The 17,344-nt window shown below is 44.1% G+C and overlaps 1 protein-coding gene and 2 long non-coding RNA genes across 6 annotated transcripts in view; 2 read left to right on the top strand and 1 right to left on the bottom strand.

The window, feature by feature from the left end:
* Nucleotides 1-17,344, top strand: part of LOC139795639 (uncharacterized) — a 504,885-nt gene that overhangs the window by 214,232 nt on the left and 273,309 nt on the right. The gene's annotated exons all lie outside the window — the stretch shown is intronic.
* Nucleotides 1-17,344, top strand: part of LOC139795637 (uncharacterized) — a 207,096-nt gene that overhangs the window by 75,618 nt on the left and 114,134 nt on the right. For all 4 annotated transcript variants that reach the window (XM_071742558.1, XM_071742557.1, XM_071742559.1 and 1 more), the window contains exons 3-4: nucleotides 3,882-4,077; nucleotides 9,967-10,112. In XM_071742558.1, the coding sequence (XP_071598659.1) occupies nucleotides 3,882-4,077; nucleotides 9,967-10,112 (342 nt within the window). The remainder of the gene's footprint in view (nucleotides 1-3,881; nucleotides 4,078-9,966; nucleotides 10,113-17,344) is intronic.
* LOC139796314 (uncharacterized) lies at nucleotides 10,447-15,618 on the bottom strand. Its single transcript, XR_011725936.1, has 3 exons — nucleotides 15,451-15,618; nucleotides 13,674-14,097; nucleotides 10,447-10,732 (listed from the first exon to the last, which is right to left on the bottom strand). It is a non-coding gene; the product is annotated as an uncharacterized lncRNA (long non-coding RNA).

Genomic DNA, 17,344 nt, shown 5'->3' with positions numbered 1-17,344 from the left:
TCCTGCACCTCACAAAGCAGCAGTCACAGCATCTGGGACTGTTTGGATGTAAGATGGAGGGACAGTGGGCTAACAGTTTAGGAGTTACAGTGGATGCTTGAACTTGACCCCAAGATGAGGTTGTGTGAGTGGCTGGGGAATGTTTAAGCCTAGCAGTGTGAAACCTGCAAATTAAGGGGAAATGCTCGAATAGGTCACTGCCATGGAGAAAAGGGCAGTCTGAAGGTGAGGATGTTCCTGCATTAAGGTTTTGCCACTCCCACTTGTTTTAATGGTACTGGGCAGCCCCTTTCTTCATTGTGGCTACGTTTGTAAAATGTTAACTTAGAAAAGGCAACAATTATCTGTGTGCTGCTGTGCTGTTAACCCCTGCCTCATCTGTTCTTCTCCTGTGCTCTTTCCTGCTGGTCTGATCTATAATCCAGCACTGTTCCCTGTCCTGGAGATTTGCTCTCCAGTGCCACGAGATAGTGAGTGTGCCAAGGAGCTGCCATGGACATTGTCACACAATGAATGTGACACTGCCATGAAGAACTCAGACTCCTGGGTGGTTTGGACTGTGTGAGATCAATGTGTAAGGAAGTGCAAGGTCCTTTGCTTCCTGCTTCCGTGGCTGAAATTGTTATTTTGAGGCAGTGACTTGGGAAGAAAAGAAAGCATGTTTTATTACCTATATTAGTCTATATTAGGTGGGCATGAAAAAGAGGTGAACATCTGACATTATGCAAAACTGAGAAATCCAAGTGCTGAGGCAGCCTGTTCATCCATTCCCTGCATTCTGCCTGCTTCCCAAAGTGTATTTGCACTGTCACTGCAGGAAATGGGTATAAAAGAAAATGTGGACTTTTATCCTATAATCCCCTTAACTCATTCACAAAAAGATAACATCAGCAATAAGTCATGCAGTGGGGATGTTTGTGTTCCTTACAGAAATTAAGTGCCATCTGAAATCTGATGCTGGGCTTGAAGAAAGCAGCATATTTAAGCACGTGGATAAATAAGTACCTTAACCTGTAGTACAGGCATCAGCAATGACCTGGTATCTGAGCTCTGCTTGGCCTGGGGGATTTTTTTTGTTTGCTTGCTTGCTAGATTTTCCAGAAATGTCTCTGAAACTGATGCAAAAGACTGATAATGGGTGTCTTGTGCAAGAGGGAGAACTTCTGCTCTGATGGTTCTGAATCCCTGGCTCCAGTTACTTGAGCAATTTGTCTGGGGTCCTCTGTGTTTGGAAGTATTAATCAGGAGTGGAACATGAAGACTGTTCCTGTGCAGCCAGTAACATTTTCTGACAGTAACTTCACCCAGTCACATAACTAGTGTGTCCCAAAAACCTGAATTTCTGAAGATGATCTATTTGCATCAGTGGCTGTGGCACATCAGTGACTTCTGTTTCAGGAAGGCACATTTATATGAATGTTACCTTATTGCATACAGATTGTGGTGGGAGACACACTCTGTGTAGATGCAACTTGCTAAGCTATGTGTCTGAACTGTTAGGTGGTAACTTTGAGCATGCTGCCCCTCTGACCTGGTTGAGGATACAGCCAGCTTAAGGGCTGGTGTGCTCAGGGGAACAGCTCATCTTCCTCATTTAGCAGGCAATGTGTCTGAACTTGGCTATGATATATCTGATTTGGTGAGTGGCATGTCAGACAGCAGCTGAATAACATTTCTCATTCTGGAATATATCTTCAATGGAGGATATGTATACACACACACTCACACACACACACTCATATTTTTTGTTAGCAGATGATTGAGCACACACCAGAATGGATCAATCCTTCTTAGTATGCAGAAGCTTTCTTCCCCTGTTCATCATTCCTCTCATTTGACCATTATTTTACCCCTCAGCTGCTGGGGTACACTGCCTTCCAGTGCTGTGGATCAGGCTCCATAAACCAGTGCAGCCACTCAGCAGGGAAGACTGAATGTAGGTAAAATCCACTGTGTCTCTTCCTGCCCTGTGGTACCACAAGGTGTCCCAAAGCAGCATTTTTCTCTTTTCTTTCCCAGAAAGCTGTGTTGTATTTACCTTTGAATAAGATGAGGTGGGAAATGCATGGCCTTGAGGCTGATTCAGCTTACAGTTTTACTTCCAGAGTCTGTTGTGGTGTGGTGGTTTGTTTGTTTTGGTTTTGTTTGTTTGTTTTATGCATTAGTGCTGGATAAAACAAAGTGCATGTTAAGGTGTGACATGCAAAAGCTGTTTGCAGGCTTTCTGGGCTCCCAGCACAGGGCAGATTCCTCTCAGAGTAATTGCAGCTCTTTTCTGATCACTGCTTCTGATCACTTTTCTGATCACTGATCTACCATCCTTGCTGTAACTTAGTTTTCTGCCTGGTCAGGGATCAGCACAGTCTTTGACTGCAGATCACACATTTTCTCTTAGAAAGGGAAGGTTGGGAAGGCTGACAGTGCAGTGCTGCAGGCTAGCTGGTGCTCAGTGCCATCAGCTGGAGGGCTGGGGGAAAGAGAGGGTTCAGCAGCTCCAGGACTGCACTTGAGACTGAGCAACAGCAAGAATATCAAAACGTGGCTCAGAAGGGAAGCAAGGCTGCCTCCCAAGTAGAGCTGGCATTCCTAGGGGAACAACAGGAGAGCAAATGCTTTTCTCTTGACTTAATGGGCAGGGAAACCGATCAGCTGATTAGCATTGGCACATTATCCTTCAGCAGCAGGCTGCCTCAAGCAGGGGGCATGGAGCTGTTCATCTTGCACAGGTTTCATGTTGTTCTGCTCTGTTTAGCTTCTGCTTTGATTTCTCATTTGGTGAAAGATAGAATCAATAAATCTTGAGTGCAAGTTGCTCAGTGGAGGGCTGCACTGTTTTTATTCTTTGTGGACATACGTAGCCACGCACCTGCGAGCTACACACCTCTGCCCTGCTTCTAGCATGTTTGCTCTTAATGTTGCATTGCTTTGGGGAGCACTGGGAGCACTCTCACTGCTACTGGCAAATTCTTGATTTTTATTTTGTAAGAGATGAGTCCCTGCTGTGTAAATCTCCAACTGTGCATGCTTCTGCTGAAGCCACAAGAGTAACAGCACAAGCCTGGAGCCTGCTGATCATCATAGTGTGGGTGGCAGAGCCATTAGTACAACACAGAATCCCAAGCATTGGATTATGTTACTCAGCCACTGTGCTCTGAGTTCCCCTTTTTCTAATGGGATAAATCTAGTAGGCTCTTTTTCTGATTAGCACATTAAAAATCTTTTTAAAGGACAGGTGAAATGCAGCCTGAAACAGCAGTTTCCCTGTTTCCTTTTGCTAGCAAGAGCCTTCATTGCAGCTGCTAAGAAACGTTTAAGTTCCGGATAATATGCAACTATTTCCAAATAAAAGATACCTGTGCTACCTGTATTAGTTTCGGATGAAATGAGGAATGGGAAGCTCATCTCCACCTCTCTCCACTCCTGGTCTAGAATCCAGGTGAAGAAGTAACACGCTAAATTGTGCTGGTTCTGGGCATTTTCTCTAAAACCTGTTCCTGAGTATTTGAAGCAAATCAGAGCACTTCCTCCCAGGGGAAAGCACGTGTCAGGAAGAGTAATGTGCAGTCTGTTTCTCTACCTTTCTTGGAGTGTTCACTGTGGGATGGGGGTGATTTGTGATACTGCTGTTTCTCCAGCACTAACAAAAGTAGCAGCAGAGATAAGCCCTCTTGAGTTAAAAGCCTTCCTAAAATTTGGGCTTAATATAGGTTGGTAGCAGTCTCTGGAGGTCTCAGATCCAATCCTTTGCTCAAAGTAGGTCCTGAAAAGCACTTTTCTTGGGTCTTTTCTAGTTGAGTTTTGAGTTTTTCCAAGAAGGAAGATCCCACAGCCTCTTTGGACCCTTGTCAAACTTAACTCAGTGTGTCTCCTTTGTGTTGCAGGATTAGGAGCAGAGGAAGCAAAAATAGTTACCAGATCCTGGCAGCTCTCTGACACTTTGACTGATGGTGCTGAAGAGGGTCCAAGCTTCTTCAGGACTGATGGCAAGGAAGTATCTCCTCCTGTCTTCAGTGAGATCAGACATGCCAACATTGACTGTGCTGGAATACAGCATCCCATCCACAATCTGGTACATAGGTAACTAAAACACACACCAGCTTTTCAGAGGGTTGCAAAAGAATTCAGCAGGGGCTAAGCACACAGGGGAAGCTTGCCATCTACTTGTAACTGTCCCCTGAGTTACCCTTATTGGCCACTGTGATTTTGCATGATTATTCTGAGTTTTATTGGAACAATGGAAAAAACTACATGAAAATAGTAATTGGTTACCTTTGACAGCTCAGTCAATTAATAACCTACCAGCATATGTTATGCTAAAACAGTGACCACCAATGGGGTTCTAGGTTGTTTATAGTACCTGCAAGCAAGTTGTGAATTGCATCATGTGAACTTGAGATTCAAAGGTATATTTTTCAAAGGTTTCATCAATCAGGATGGTGTCTTTTAATGTTTCTGTATTTCCCTTTCGTTAAAATAATCTGAGTTAAACTATGTACAACTTCAGTCCTCTTCCCCCATCAATAATTAAGCCATAATTTTGATGATATTAGTTATGTGGGTTGCCTGGTTTGAGAAACTGCAAACGAGCCTGATTTCCAGAGAGATGCTGATCATATGCCTTCAGTGAACTGTCCATATAAGCTGAAACATTGACTTGTGGAGCTTTGAATTCTATAACATTGAACTTCTATAATCCTTTCCGCTGACAAATCTTTTAAATGGAAAATGAATTATTTCTTTCACTGCAGTTCAGTTACAGCTGTTGTCTACAGAGGTAAGCTGAAGTACTGTAGATCTTTGTCATGTGAGAGTTTGCTGCAGCAGAGAATCAGTGCTGAAAATGTTTGTGCCCACTTCCTTTCAGTGTTGATACGAGTCAAGCTTACAATAATTCATTTGCATGTGCAAAACTACCTCTCTGCCAAGAGATAAAGAAGATGATTTTGAGTCACCACATTGTCATAAAATGAATTTATCCAGAAGCCTGCCACTTCCAAAGTAGATGTCTTTGTAGCGCAATATTCAGTGTGTGCCCCTTTTTGCAGTTTCCACACTGTAGCTGCAATAACTGACAGCTGAAAATATCGTGAGGCTGTCAAATGTGCCCTCTGCATAAGTGGTGATAATCTAACTATTTTTCAGCTTCACATATCAAAACACTGGGAACTGATACTTCAGAGCGTGTTATTGGCAGCAGTAGGTGGAATTAAGTAATGTGGTTTGTGTGTCAGAGGCCTGTGGTGCTGACAGGAATATTAACCATAAATCAGGCACAGCAGAATGGTGGTGCCAGACTAGAGCATAAGGCAGGATCAGACCAGGCCTGCTTAGGCTCTACTCACAGGGACTATTGCCTTTGGCTGACAAAAGAAAGGATTGGTAGGCTGGGGCTCTAGCAATGATCCTGTTAACTTAAAAAGCTGTGAAGGTGCAGATACAGATGGCTGAGTGGTACAGATACAGAATGCACTCTGCTGAGTGCATTCCCAGTTGTCCTGCCATGCTGCAGAAGCTGGTGAAGAGCAGGGTATATCTTATCCCTGGTTAGGCATTGCTGTAAAAATTTTCAGTGATAGCTGGGTCTGCACTTGCTGTATTAAGTGGAGTCTGCAGGGCTGACATATAAAATGTCCTTGATTTAGAGCCAACTTGTGGCATTCTTTCCTGCAGCAAATGGTTCCCAGTGGCAGAAAAGGTCCCACTGTCTGCATTTTGGCTGTTCCTTGCCCCAGTGATGAACTGGGCAGGGGAAGGTTTCTGGCTCCAGCTTTCATGTTGGCAAATGAAGCAAAACCCTGAGAACTGCCTATGCAGGGAGGGTGCAACTGGATGATCTTTAAGGTCCCTTTCAGCCCAAGCCATTCTATCATTCTTTGAATTGTTGGTGGGAGTGTTGTGAGGAAACATCAGAGTAAGTACCTCATGCAGTCAACTTGCTTGTCCTGTTAACTGTATCTAATGGCTTGTGGTCCTTCTAGATGCCACACTCACATAGAGCCTGTTGCTTTTAATGACTCTTACAGCACAGTTGCCTTGGTGACAGGATTGGGCAAGTCTCTTTTCATAATCAAGTCCTAGATTATGACAAGTTTTAGGTGCTCTTGAAGGCCTGTGACTTTGCTGCTTTCACTGTGTTAAATGGAGATGACACAAAAAGAGCAAACCGTGCTCTGTAATGGGGTAGAAACCTGATTCTAGCTAACTCTACTTGAAAACCATTGGGGAAGGGCACTGCAAAGATTTTTTGCAATTATATGGAGTTTCTCAGCAGGGACTCTGCTAACAATATCCAGAGCAATCCAGCAAGAAAGAAGCATAAAGCCGGGAGCTAAGCAAAATACAGAGAATTCATTATGAATTAGTGTTGGAAATTAGATCCAGGCTGTGAAATAACCACAATTAAAATTCAGAGAGCAAAGAAGAAAATGCTTACCTAGTGACCTCTGCTTGCTGCACAGGGTTAGAGAAAAAGCTGTGCTACTTTAGTATTCTAGCATAACTATCACATTACTGGAATTGCTAGGCATTTAAAGGAAAATCAAGGGACTGATTCCTAACTGATGAAAATCAACATAACCCAGCTGGTATCAAGGCAGCTAAACTGTCTACAAGAGCTAAACATTTGCCTCTGAACCAAGGGTTTCACACTCAATATGTTAATGTAGATGGAGACAGTGAAGCAGCTTTTTTCTGGAGAGTCTGTGTGCTAATCCTGAACTGCATGTCTCTGTTCAATGGATATGAGTGGCTTAGGAATAAAGACAGTGATCTCAAAGTTAACTCCAGGGAGAGAGAAATAGATCCATAATAAATCAGATCAGTACAAGGTGATTTTTTTTGGTGATTGTTTTTTGAATTGCCTTCAATCAATTTATTTTACTAATATGAAACTAGATTGTTCCCAGTTCAGGCTTCTTACGAACATTAAAATCCTAAAATGCCAAATGAATAAAAAAAATTAATACCAGACTTCTAACATAAGAGCTCCCTGGAAACAAATCCAAAGGCAGCCAAGGAAAACAAGAGATTTAAATTGCAATATTTTATATATTGTAAAGAAAAATCCGTGATTTATTGAAACTCCATAGTGGAGATGTCAGAGCAGTGCTTCTCACCAGCCTGATTAAAAGACCACAGTGTTCCTGCCTTGATTCCCCCTCTTTTGATGTCAGAAGGTGTATTGTAAACTTAAAATTGTGTACATGGTTCAATTGGTTTGGTCTAATTTTCTGAGCATTTATGCTTTATCCTGTGTGGTGAAAAGTGAGTTCCATGTATAGAGAGCTTGATCCTTTTAATACTGTTGTAGGGCTGCAAACAGAACACACTCCTCTGCAGAGGGAAAAAATAATCAGCCTGTGTAGAACAGCTCTGTGCTGACCTTCACTGTGCTGTGTCCGTACCCAGTGCAATCAGGGCAGGAACTGCCTCACTCACAGGAGTGGTTTGTTCTCCTCAGTTGATTATTTTATAAATTTACATATGGCCTTTGCAAGCTGCCTGATAATTGCAACGTCCCCCGGCACTTTGGAGCTTGAGGGCAGCCTCTGGATTCCTGCTCTGAGCAAGGATGATATTCTGGCTGCTAAAGAGGTGCAGAGGGCTTGTGATGGCAGCTGTGGGGAGGGATGTGCCACCCAGCAGCCCTCACCCTGCCCTCTGTGTGGGCAGAGCTGCCTCCACAGGATGCTGGCATCCCCACTGTGCAGGGGGGCAGGGGAGTGACAGAGAGAAGCTCATGTTTCAGTAGGCAAAAGGGTTGTTATTTTCCTAATGGGACAGAGATCAGCATTAGAGGATACCTAACATAAAAAAGTGATGCTTTTTGTCCTGGCAGGGAATTCTCACCCACACTTCTGTCCAGCCAACCTGTTTCTAACACTGGTAACGAGTGGTGGTTTTAGGGAGTGCTGAGGCAAGTACATTTTTAAATTACTTGCCTAGTGTGACTGTCAGGCATGCCAGAGTTTGAAGCCCTGTCCTACAAAATTCTTTGAATTAAGTAAATGAGATGGAAAAAAATACCATAATTCCCCTTTTGTTGAAGAAATATCAAGTTGTAGACCGAAGAAGCACTTCAGGCCTAGTGAAACAGATAGAAATACAGCATTAAGTTGTGGCAGGCTTTAACCAGTTGCTGAGGGATTTTGTGCCTTTGCAAAGGGCTGATCTCTGCACTGCTGGAAATAGAATCAGAGCCCTACCTGCAGTACAGACAAAGCTCAATTTAAGAATTATTTTAAAGGACTTACTATTAATTCTTATTTTTGGGGCAAAATTCATTTAGCTTTTTTATTTTCCCAGAACAGCCATGGAAAGGAGGAGACACTGTGACTCTGCATCTTTTTCTGGAAACTTCCAGTTTACTCAGGCATTTCTGTAGAGAGGTGAACTGTTCAACACTTGCAGAAGGGACCGAGCTTGCTCAAGGCTTGTAGCAGGGAATAAACCCAACCAGCATAATTGGAGTGACATCTATTTACACCAGCCAAAAGCTGTGACCCCTGATCTTTGATTACTCTGGTGGAACATGTTGATGCAAGGCAGGGATTTTTCAGCTGTCCTTTATGTTCTTGAATTGCCTGACCAGCTACAAGTCACAGTGGCTGTAAACAAGGGGAAATTGCAATGGCAAACCGATCAATTACAGAATATTGAAAAGATCAAGGAAGTGGCAGCAATGCTGCTAAAGCCAATATGGAAAAGCCTTTCTCATCCAATAACCTCATTCTTGTGACAGAGATTATAACAAGATGGAAAATGGCACAACATGAATGCATTCTGGTGGCAATGATTGCTGTGAGAATTGGGACTGGTTCCTACTTCACCCACTCTGTCTGTCTTTCTTAGATTCTGTATCCCAGGCAACCCAGGCAGAAGGTGTTATATTTATTATGTCCCTGTCGCTTTTTCTCTCTTGTAGTGAAACCTGACATGAAATTCTCTCACTTGCTTCTACCCTTTTAAGCAAGCAGGAAACGTGGCAGTGTTAGCTCCACTCAATCTCCTAATTAGCCCAGCAGAATGTACTTATTTCTCTTCTGTCTGGGAAGGGCTGTGCCATGAGTCTCTAAAGTGGTTGCTGCTGCACATTTTCATCCTTATCTTGCGTAAGGGGGTGCCCTATGCTTTTAGAGATGGGCTTGGTTTCATTTCTACTACACAGCACCTTTAAGGCCTTAAAAGAGGTGAGTTCTGGTTACCACATGTAAAGCTTGAGAACTGGCATAATACCTGTCAGGAAAGGGTAATGCTGTACAGGGTCTGCTGGGTAGTTAAAGGCCTGTGGTTAGAAAATTCCTATAAATAAAAGAAATTAAAGCATAGCACATGGTTTCTGTGTTCAGCTCATGAAATCCTTTTTCTTTTTTCTCTATTGAAAAGATTTCTTTGAGCCATTGAAAATGCTCCTTTTTGTATCCCAGAGGCTGTTAACAGCAGGAGGTTTTGCAGGGAGAATCCAGCTTTGGCAGTGGTAGGATTAAACTTGCCAGGTCAGGTCTGTATTATTTTTCATACATTGGCACATGTTAAGGTCATCTTGGAAAGATCAGAACTGGGAACGGGTAGCAAAGAGGTGACAGCTGCTTACAGCTTCCTTTGAACAGAGCTTGTGGTGCAGCTCTCTCTACCTGTGAAGTTTCACATGTCAGCACACACCACTGCTGCCATGGGGGCAGTTTCACCTGAGAGATGGCTTTAGAGTTTGCCACCATGCAGCTTTCTGCTGCCATCTCCCACATGACTGCACGTGCAAGTGCCACAAAGCAGTCAGTCAGGGAATGATGTAGCTCTTGTCTTCTCCCAGTGAGACACTTCTCTTGTGCTCACCTCCAGTGTAAATGGTGCATCCCGGCAGAGGATGCAAGTCCTGGTAGGGTGACAGAGAAGGTGTCTCTCTCTCGGAGGCTGTTTTTCCCCCCAAGATATTTTATGCCTAGTAAAGTCAAGTTTGTTTTATTTCAGCAATCACTGCTGGCTATGTGATGCCATTGCCTGTAAATGGGAATGTCATGAAGGGAAACCAAAGTGTCAGCACAAGTCTGAAGTGGCTCCATCTCTGAGCTGGCAGCACTGGTTCCTGGTCTTCAGGGCAGGACTGTTACAACCAGGTAAGCCCACAACCTCTCAGTGTTTACACCAGCCTGTCTTGAATCTCTGAATCACCACTCAGTCCCAGTGGGAAGGAAATGCTCACAACATGGGACTGCAGCCTGTGCTTGGGGGAACTTTGCTGCTGCTGACTCAGTCACATGCAAGCAGGTAAGCCAAAAGAACCACATGTTCACAAAGATGGAGAAACCCTGCTGTGATCCATTAGTGCCACAAGATGTAAAGCCTAAGTATAGCTCTTTTCAATTTAAATTTCATTTTGTTTTGCCTTCTGTTCTCCTTAGCTTAATTCCTCCATACTGCTTAGAAAGCCAAGCCTCAGGACTTGGATTGACAGGTGCTCCCTGGGCTTCACCTGTGCCCTGAATGCTGCAGAGGCTCTTTCCACAGCGTTAGGGATGTCCTTGTTAAGCAACTAGGGAAGAAAGAAATTCCTGTCCTGATGATGAGGGAGAAAGGCCTCCTTCTGTGTGACATTCTGCTTTTCTTTAGCCTTACCTGTGTCAGGTTGGTCTGTTCTCCACAGTGTGAGTGATCCCTTTGCAGAAGAGTAGTTCAAAAGTCACAGCTGCTGTTCGAGAGACCTTTGAATGTTCATCTCTGCCTCTTTTCAGTTCCCCTGCAGACAGGCCAGGACAACAGCTTGTTAGTGTTTAAATGAGTCCATCCCTGTATCTGCCTGAAATTCTCAGTCATTTAAGTCTTGTATCTGGTCACTGTGATGTTATGGTCTGCTCTCTAATTCAAGGCTTTGCTTTTAAGCCTAACTAAAAGTGTGACACTATTACACGGTCATTACCTCTGAAAGGAGGGATGATTCTGAACCTAATCTGCCATTTCTGGCTGGTTTGGGTTTTTTTATTTTTCAGTTGCTTCCAGAGGGTGAGGTGCAGGAGGATTCTGGATCATTTAAGTGAAAATGAAGGATATCAGAAACAAACGGGCAGGGGTAGGGGGTTGTGTGGAGTTGTGTGCCATGTTCCTGGTTCTTCCCCAGAAGAAGTTTCTCAGCAGCCTGTTTGTCAGGCCTGCCCTTCTGCCACCCCTCCCAGGGAAGGGTAGGGTGTGCACCACTTACTTACCTTCTCTGGGGATGCAAACTGTACCTCCCCTCTTGCTGGTTCCAGCTGACCCACTACAGCCTGATGCCACTGACTCCCCACCTGACAGCTGAAAATTATAACTCACAGTCCTCTTGGTTTCTAATCTTTCTGCTTCTGTGTTCAGATGGCACAGGACATTTTTTTTTTTTTCCCCTCTTATTTTTTTCCTGGCTGTGGAGGTTGTTTGCCACTCTTGTTTGCATTAAAGCTTATGAGTACTTGATGCCAACCAGCAATATGTATGTCATAAAACTGCCAGCTGATGTGCAAGCTGAACTGCCATAGTGATCCTTGGGTTGAATTTTTGTAACTGACTCACATCCAAGGTTTGCTTATTTAAAATGAACCCACGTTGGTGGAGATCCACACAGACAAGTTCCTGCCACTGCTCTGCTAAGTGACTGGCTCTCTCAACAGCTCTCTCTTGATCTCATCAGAGGTAACTCAGCTATGGCTTCAGGGCAGAAAATGACAGTCCAAAATGAGCCAAAGAAAACTCTCTGGAATGTCTCCCCTCTTCTCCATTACCTTAAAAAAATTAAATTTGAGTTTATTCTGAAGGGCTTCTGATGCTCTCAAGCCATATCTCCTAATAGGTTTCTTAGAGAAGCATTTTTCTCTATCCAAGTAATTTAAGCCTTACATGCCCCCAAGCTATTTTTTAATTAAAAGAAAAATAGAAAATTCTTGGCCCAAGTAGGGTGCTTATGCTGTTGATTGACAGCATAAGGATTCCTAAGGAATTTCTTAGGAATTCTGAATTCTGCACTGCCAGATACTAAATCAGCCCTGTAAGTATAACCCTGACCCGAGGCTGGGATTTTAAAAATTAGTTTCTTAATAAGAAAGGGAAGAAATAAATTCAACTTTGAATAAGCATAATGCAATTTCCCTTCACATAAATTACTCTTCTATGATGGCATAGATATTCACCTTTATCCATCTAAATACTTAAGTCATTGCAGCTTCATTTTGCTGGACTCAGCTCAGACCTGCCTAAGACAGAACCCATTACTAGAGCCACTGAATTCATACATGCTCACCCTGTTTCCACTGCCATGACCCAGCAAAGGCATGTGGCACACCAGCTCCCCTCCGTTCCCTGTAGCTGAGCCAGGGCTTCTCTCTGTAGTGTATTTTCAGTGATTATAACACGTGGTTATCCCTTGGCGAGGTGGCAGCTCTCCTTTGGAGTCCCTGCCCACCGTGTGAATTGCACAGCTCAACTCAGGGGAGGAGAAGGAACTTAATTTTCTTTTGAAGCCTTGCAGTAGTAGAGCTCTAGAGAGATTTTCTGTTTGTGGTGTTTGTGGTCTTTTTCAGTGAAAAAGTGTGCTTTTTCCTATTTAATCAAAAGCCAGCTTTGCCTCAGTGGCTTTGACGGAAAATGTTCAGAGAGGCCTTTGTTGTAACATACCAAGGTGTCAGAATTATCCCTTTATCTCAGCAGTTGTGCTTTCCAGAAGGAGAACGTTTCAGGTGATGAAAAACACAGCAACTTTGCTGCCTCAAATCAGCCAGTTTTTTGTTGGTACAGAATCTTGTCTGAGCAGACTTTTTTCATTAAAACTGAAATGCTTTGTGGACAGGTTTTGGTTTTGCTCAAGTTTTTTACTGCTAATCTTTTATTACATAGTTATGTGTAGTGCTTCATTGTGTCTTCCATAGTGACAGCATGTGTAGTGGTATGCCATCAAGTCTCTGCTTTGACCTGATTCAAACTGATCTGTCCTGAAATGATTCAGATGCAGCCAAGTCATGATATGAAAGGCTCCTGTTTCTGAGGCTGCCAGAGGTATTAGATTGTTTTCATCTCCCACATGGAATTAGGAAGTGTTTTTTGACCCAGAAAGAGAAATTTTGGCCTGATTCCGATTTTGCAGAATTCTTTGTGATGCTGGTCCTTCCCTTCTGAGGACTAGAGAAGCCTAGAAACTTACCCCAGAATGTGTGTAAATCTGCCACTCGCCACAGTGGGGAAAGTCTTGCTTCTTGCCAACACCAGAATCTTTAAAAACTTACCTTAGGATGCAAAAGCCAAACTCCTGGGTGGTTTGAAAATGTGTAAATTAGCACACTAAAACAAAAAACAAACAAGAATAAAAACAAATCAAGAAGGTGTGGTAGAGGTGGAGAGGCTTGTCCAGGACTGCAATTAATAAGCTTGGGCTCCTGGAAGAGATAAGCAACCTGGCCCAGCTGCTTTTGGTCTGTGAGTTGAGTCTGCATTTAAACATTGTGCTCCCTGGTGTGGTTCTGGATGTGCCTTGAGTTCCAGCCTCATGATGTGGCCACTGGATCATGCAGTCTCTAATGATGTTGAGGTGAAATACCCTTAAAATACACCCTGCTCCCCTGCTCTGTCTGCTAAAACTACCTGGCATGGCATTCACTGTGAGAGTTCAATCTGCCCCTAAAGGAAAAGTAAACATTTTTAAAGGAAGCCTTTAAATTTACCTGCTTGCTGGCTGGATTTCAGTTGATTCAAAATCCATCTTGGTTTTTGTCATCTGCTAGGTTGGGCTGGCTGAATTCAGTGACTTTTCATCCTTCAAAATCTTTATCTGCTACAGATGATACATATTGGATGTTCAGCGTAGTTTTCGTGTTCTTTTGAGGAACTAAGGCCATTTCACCCAAATTTCAGCTATGAAGGGACATATTCGGATAGTCTATAGGTCTGTCTGCTTGCAGGCTTTGGAAAATGTCTGTCTGATGTGTGTCGTAATCCTCAGTATTCAGTTGGTACTGGGACCAGTGGAACCTCCTTTGTCAGCAACAGATGGGTTTTACAGTATTTGCTTCAAAACTGGTGGCTTCTGGAAAGCCCCAGAGCTGCCATGGAATTGTATATGCAGCAATGGCTCTTCTTAAGGGATATCTGTGAATTTAGATCACAACCAGCATGGACAAAATGTTAGTAAACAGTGACTCACCCTCATATGACATAACAGTAAAAATCAGTTTCCTGGGAAGCACTGGGGACATATTCTCTGTTCTTCTTCCCCAGCCACTTTCTCCTAACTCTGCTGTCTGCTGATGAACAGTCTATGCCAAGAAGATAGAAAAGGGGATTTAGTTTGATTTAGTTTGATTTTAGACCAAAGCCTTTCCTAGCATTTTCAGTCATAAGAATGGTAGCTTTAATGAGCAGGAAAAAGAGGATAAATATGACTCACAGTCTGACAAGAAACTCAACTGGAAAAGGGTAAAATGTTCTGCTCAAAGCTGTGTTATAAATTACATCCCATTCTATCAGTCTTTCTAGTAATCTGCTCAGTTCAAGGAAGGTAACTTTCTGCAAATCTCTGAAAAATGCCAAGTGAAGGGTCTCAAGGGGATGAAATCAAAGCTTTAATTGCTGGCATGGAATTGAACCCATATTCCAGCCAGTAAATGCTGGGAGAATTTCCCATCACATTTTATTTGTCTGTGACCTCTTGGTTCACAGCTTTCAATGATCTCCTACTAGTCCTGAGCTGAAAGGCAAAGAGGTTGTGAGGTGATCTTTCCAAGACAGAGGAATACAGCCAGCTTTATAGGTCATAAATAGGAGGGGAAAGAGCCCAGCATGGTTTGTCCTACAGTTTACACAACTGAAGTTGCTGATTGATCATTTACACCCATCAGTTTGTTACCCTGCTATGCAGGAATCACACCAAAAGCAGAAAACCTATGCAAAATCCATGACAGATACTGTCTTATTATTACTTTGTGTCCTTCATCACCAGCATCCTGAAATGTTGAAATATTGGTTCTACTATTAATATATAATTACATATTAATATGTTTAATATCTATTATATACAAATTACATAATTGGTGGATGAAAAACGGAATATGGGCTGACAATGTGCACTTGGAGCCCTGAAAGCCAACGATATCCTGGGCTGTATCAAAAGAAGCATGGACAGGAGGTCCAGGGAGGAGGTGGAGAGAGCTCCAGCTCTCCTTCTCTCTTACAAAATCCCACCTGGAACACTCATCCCAGTTCTGTGGTCCCAAGTGTCAGAATGACATGGACCTCTTCAAGCAGGTCCACAAAGACGCTCAGAGGGCTGGAGCAGCTCCCCTGAGAAGAGAGGAGGAGAGGGCCGGGGTTGTTCAGCCTGGAGAAGGCTCTGGGGAGAGCCTGAGGGGACCAGAGAGCCAGGGGGGCTGCTGGGATGGGTGAAGGGTCTGAGGACAGCCGGGGACAGGCTGGGGTTTATTGTTTATTGTGCAGGGATTTTACCGTCGGCAGCAGTCACCGAGGCGGCGGGACCTCGGGGTTCGGTGAGGGACTCTTGTGGGGCGGCTGAACAGCGGGAAGCACAGGGAGTGAGAGAGAGACAGAAATGGGCGGGAAGAGGCGGCTGCAGCGCGAGGGGAGCAGCTCTGCCTCTGCCTCAGGATGGGCGGGAAGCGGAGTGAGGAGCAGCCTGAGGGCGGCTGAGGAGCAGCCTGAGGGCGGCTGAGGGCTTTTCCCGCTCGGGGGACAGCTGAGCTGTGTCTGAGCTGTGGAAGCCGCTCCGGACAAAGCCACGGCCAAGGAGAATGTGGCTGCCCCGGGGAGACGCGGCTGTCGAGGTGCCGGGCTGCACGGGACGGATGTCCCAGCCTCTGGCAGAGACAGGCGGTGGGCGGGGGAATGGCCGGCCCAGCCTCCTTGTAGGGCTGGAAGAGGAGGTGGAGACACTGAGGAGTATTTGGGAATGTAAGGGACGGATTGGTGCAGCTGCAGGCAGAGATGGAGGCACCGCCAGGAGAGGATCCCAGTCTCTCAGGGTGGGGACCGAACAGACTGGGGGAATGGAAACGGGTCCCTGCTCGGGGTGGCAGGAGAATCCCGGCCTCCCCCACCATCCCAGGTGCCCCTGCACAATGGATGAGGGAATGGATACAGGACTTGTCTGATGGGGATAAAGACCCATCCAGGGAGCTCCCATTCCCTCCTGAGGGGAACAGGGCCTGATGTGCCAGCCAGATCCATCCCACAGGGTTGGGATGCTGTCTGCTGGGGCTTGGGTCACAGATGATACAAGGAAGCTCCCATCTATGATAAGACACTGGGCACATCCCACCAGGGCCCATAGATTTATTGTTGATAAGATACATTTCAGGGTACGTAGTACTTATGAAAGTCTTCAGAAAAGATATTGTAGCTCCATAGATTTATTTCCCTGTTGGATATGTCTTCAAGGATAGTAGCAGGGCTAAGAGGGAATGGCCATGGACCTATGCTGGAAAGCCCTGTCATCAAGGCATTTTGAGATGGGAGTATGGGGAAGACTGGATTTTTTACAGGATTTTTAAATAGGATTTACATTCTTAACCCCAGGAATCTTTGTGCTGTTTTATCTTTCTATTGCATCTCACTCGGGCTTGGAATGTATTTCCACAGACAGCTTTTCTTTTGAGTTAAACCTCCAAAGTATTTAATCTTGAGACAAGATTGTTAGTTCAGTTGCAGTTAAGACTCAGTGCAGAACTGTGCTGTTGAATGGTATTTCATTATCTGTAACAATATTAACTGAGAGGAGAAAACATTGTGGGGACTGGAATTATCTTTGCAGCGGAGCAAAGCATGACAAAAGGCAGTGTGTTCAACAATGTGATAGAAGTTGCATGTGCTTTTTTTTTTCCTCCAAGTGAAGGAAGAGACTGATATGTCTGAAGGTTTAATCTCCATCCTCTTCAAAAAGTGGTGAGACAAGCACTACTTATTGCTACAGCAGACACAGGCATCAGCTCTGTCCATTCTACATTCCTGGACCCCTGGAGGAGGGGAGGGGTGCCATTTTGTGACCAGGGGTCTTCAGTTACAGCATGAAAGTACAATAGTTTCTGGCTATATGGAAGAAGAAAATTATGGTGGCAATGAATCCAGCACCTGTGAAAACAACACCCATATCCTTCTTTGGGGAAAAGTAGAAGAAAATATATTTATTCTGAATTAGTGATCTTAAGGATTTAGTCAGGTTGTAAGAGAAATTGTAAGATCAGATGCTACTTACCTTTTGTCATAGTTTAAAGAGAGCTTTTGCAAATTGTTGGTCCACTCCTCCATGATAGGGAAATAGATAGACAGAAAGAAAATCATTGTGGAAAATATGTTCTGCCATAGCAGCATATAATTATGTGACAAA

The sequence above is a fragment of the Heliangelus exortis genome, chromosome 4, assembly GCF_036169615.1.
Source record: "Heliangelus exortis chromosome 4, bHelExo1.hap1, whole genome shotgun sequence".
In the NCBI taxonomy this organism is placed as follows: Eukaryota; Metazoa; Chordata; class Aves; order Apodiformes; family Trochilidae; genus Heliangelus; species Heliangelus exortis.
Note: the sequence above shows the minus strand (reverse complement) of the source record. Positions and strands in the feature narration are given on the sequence as shown.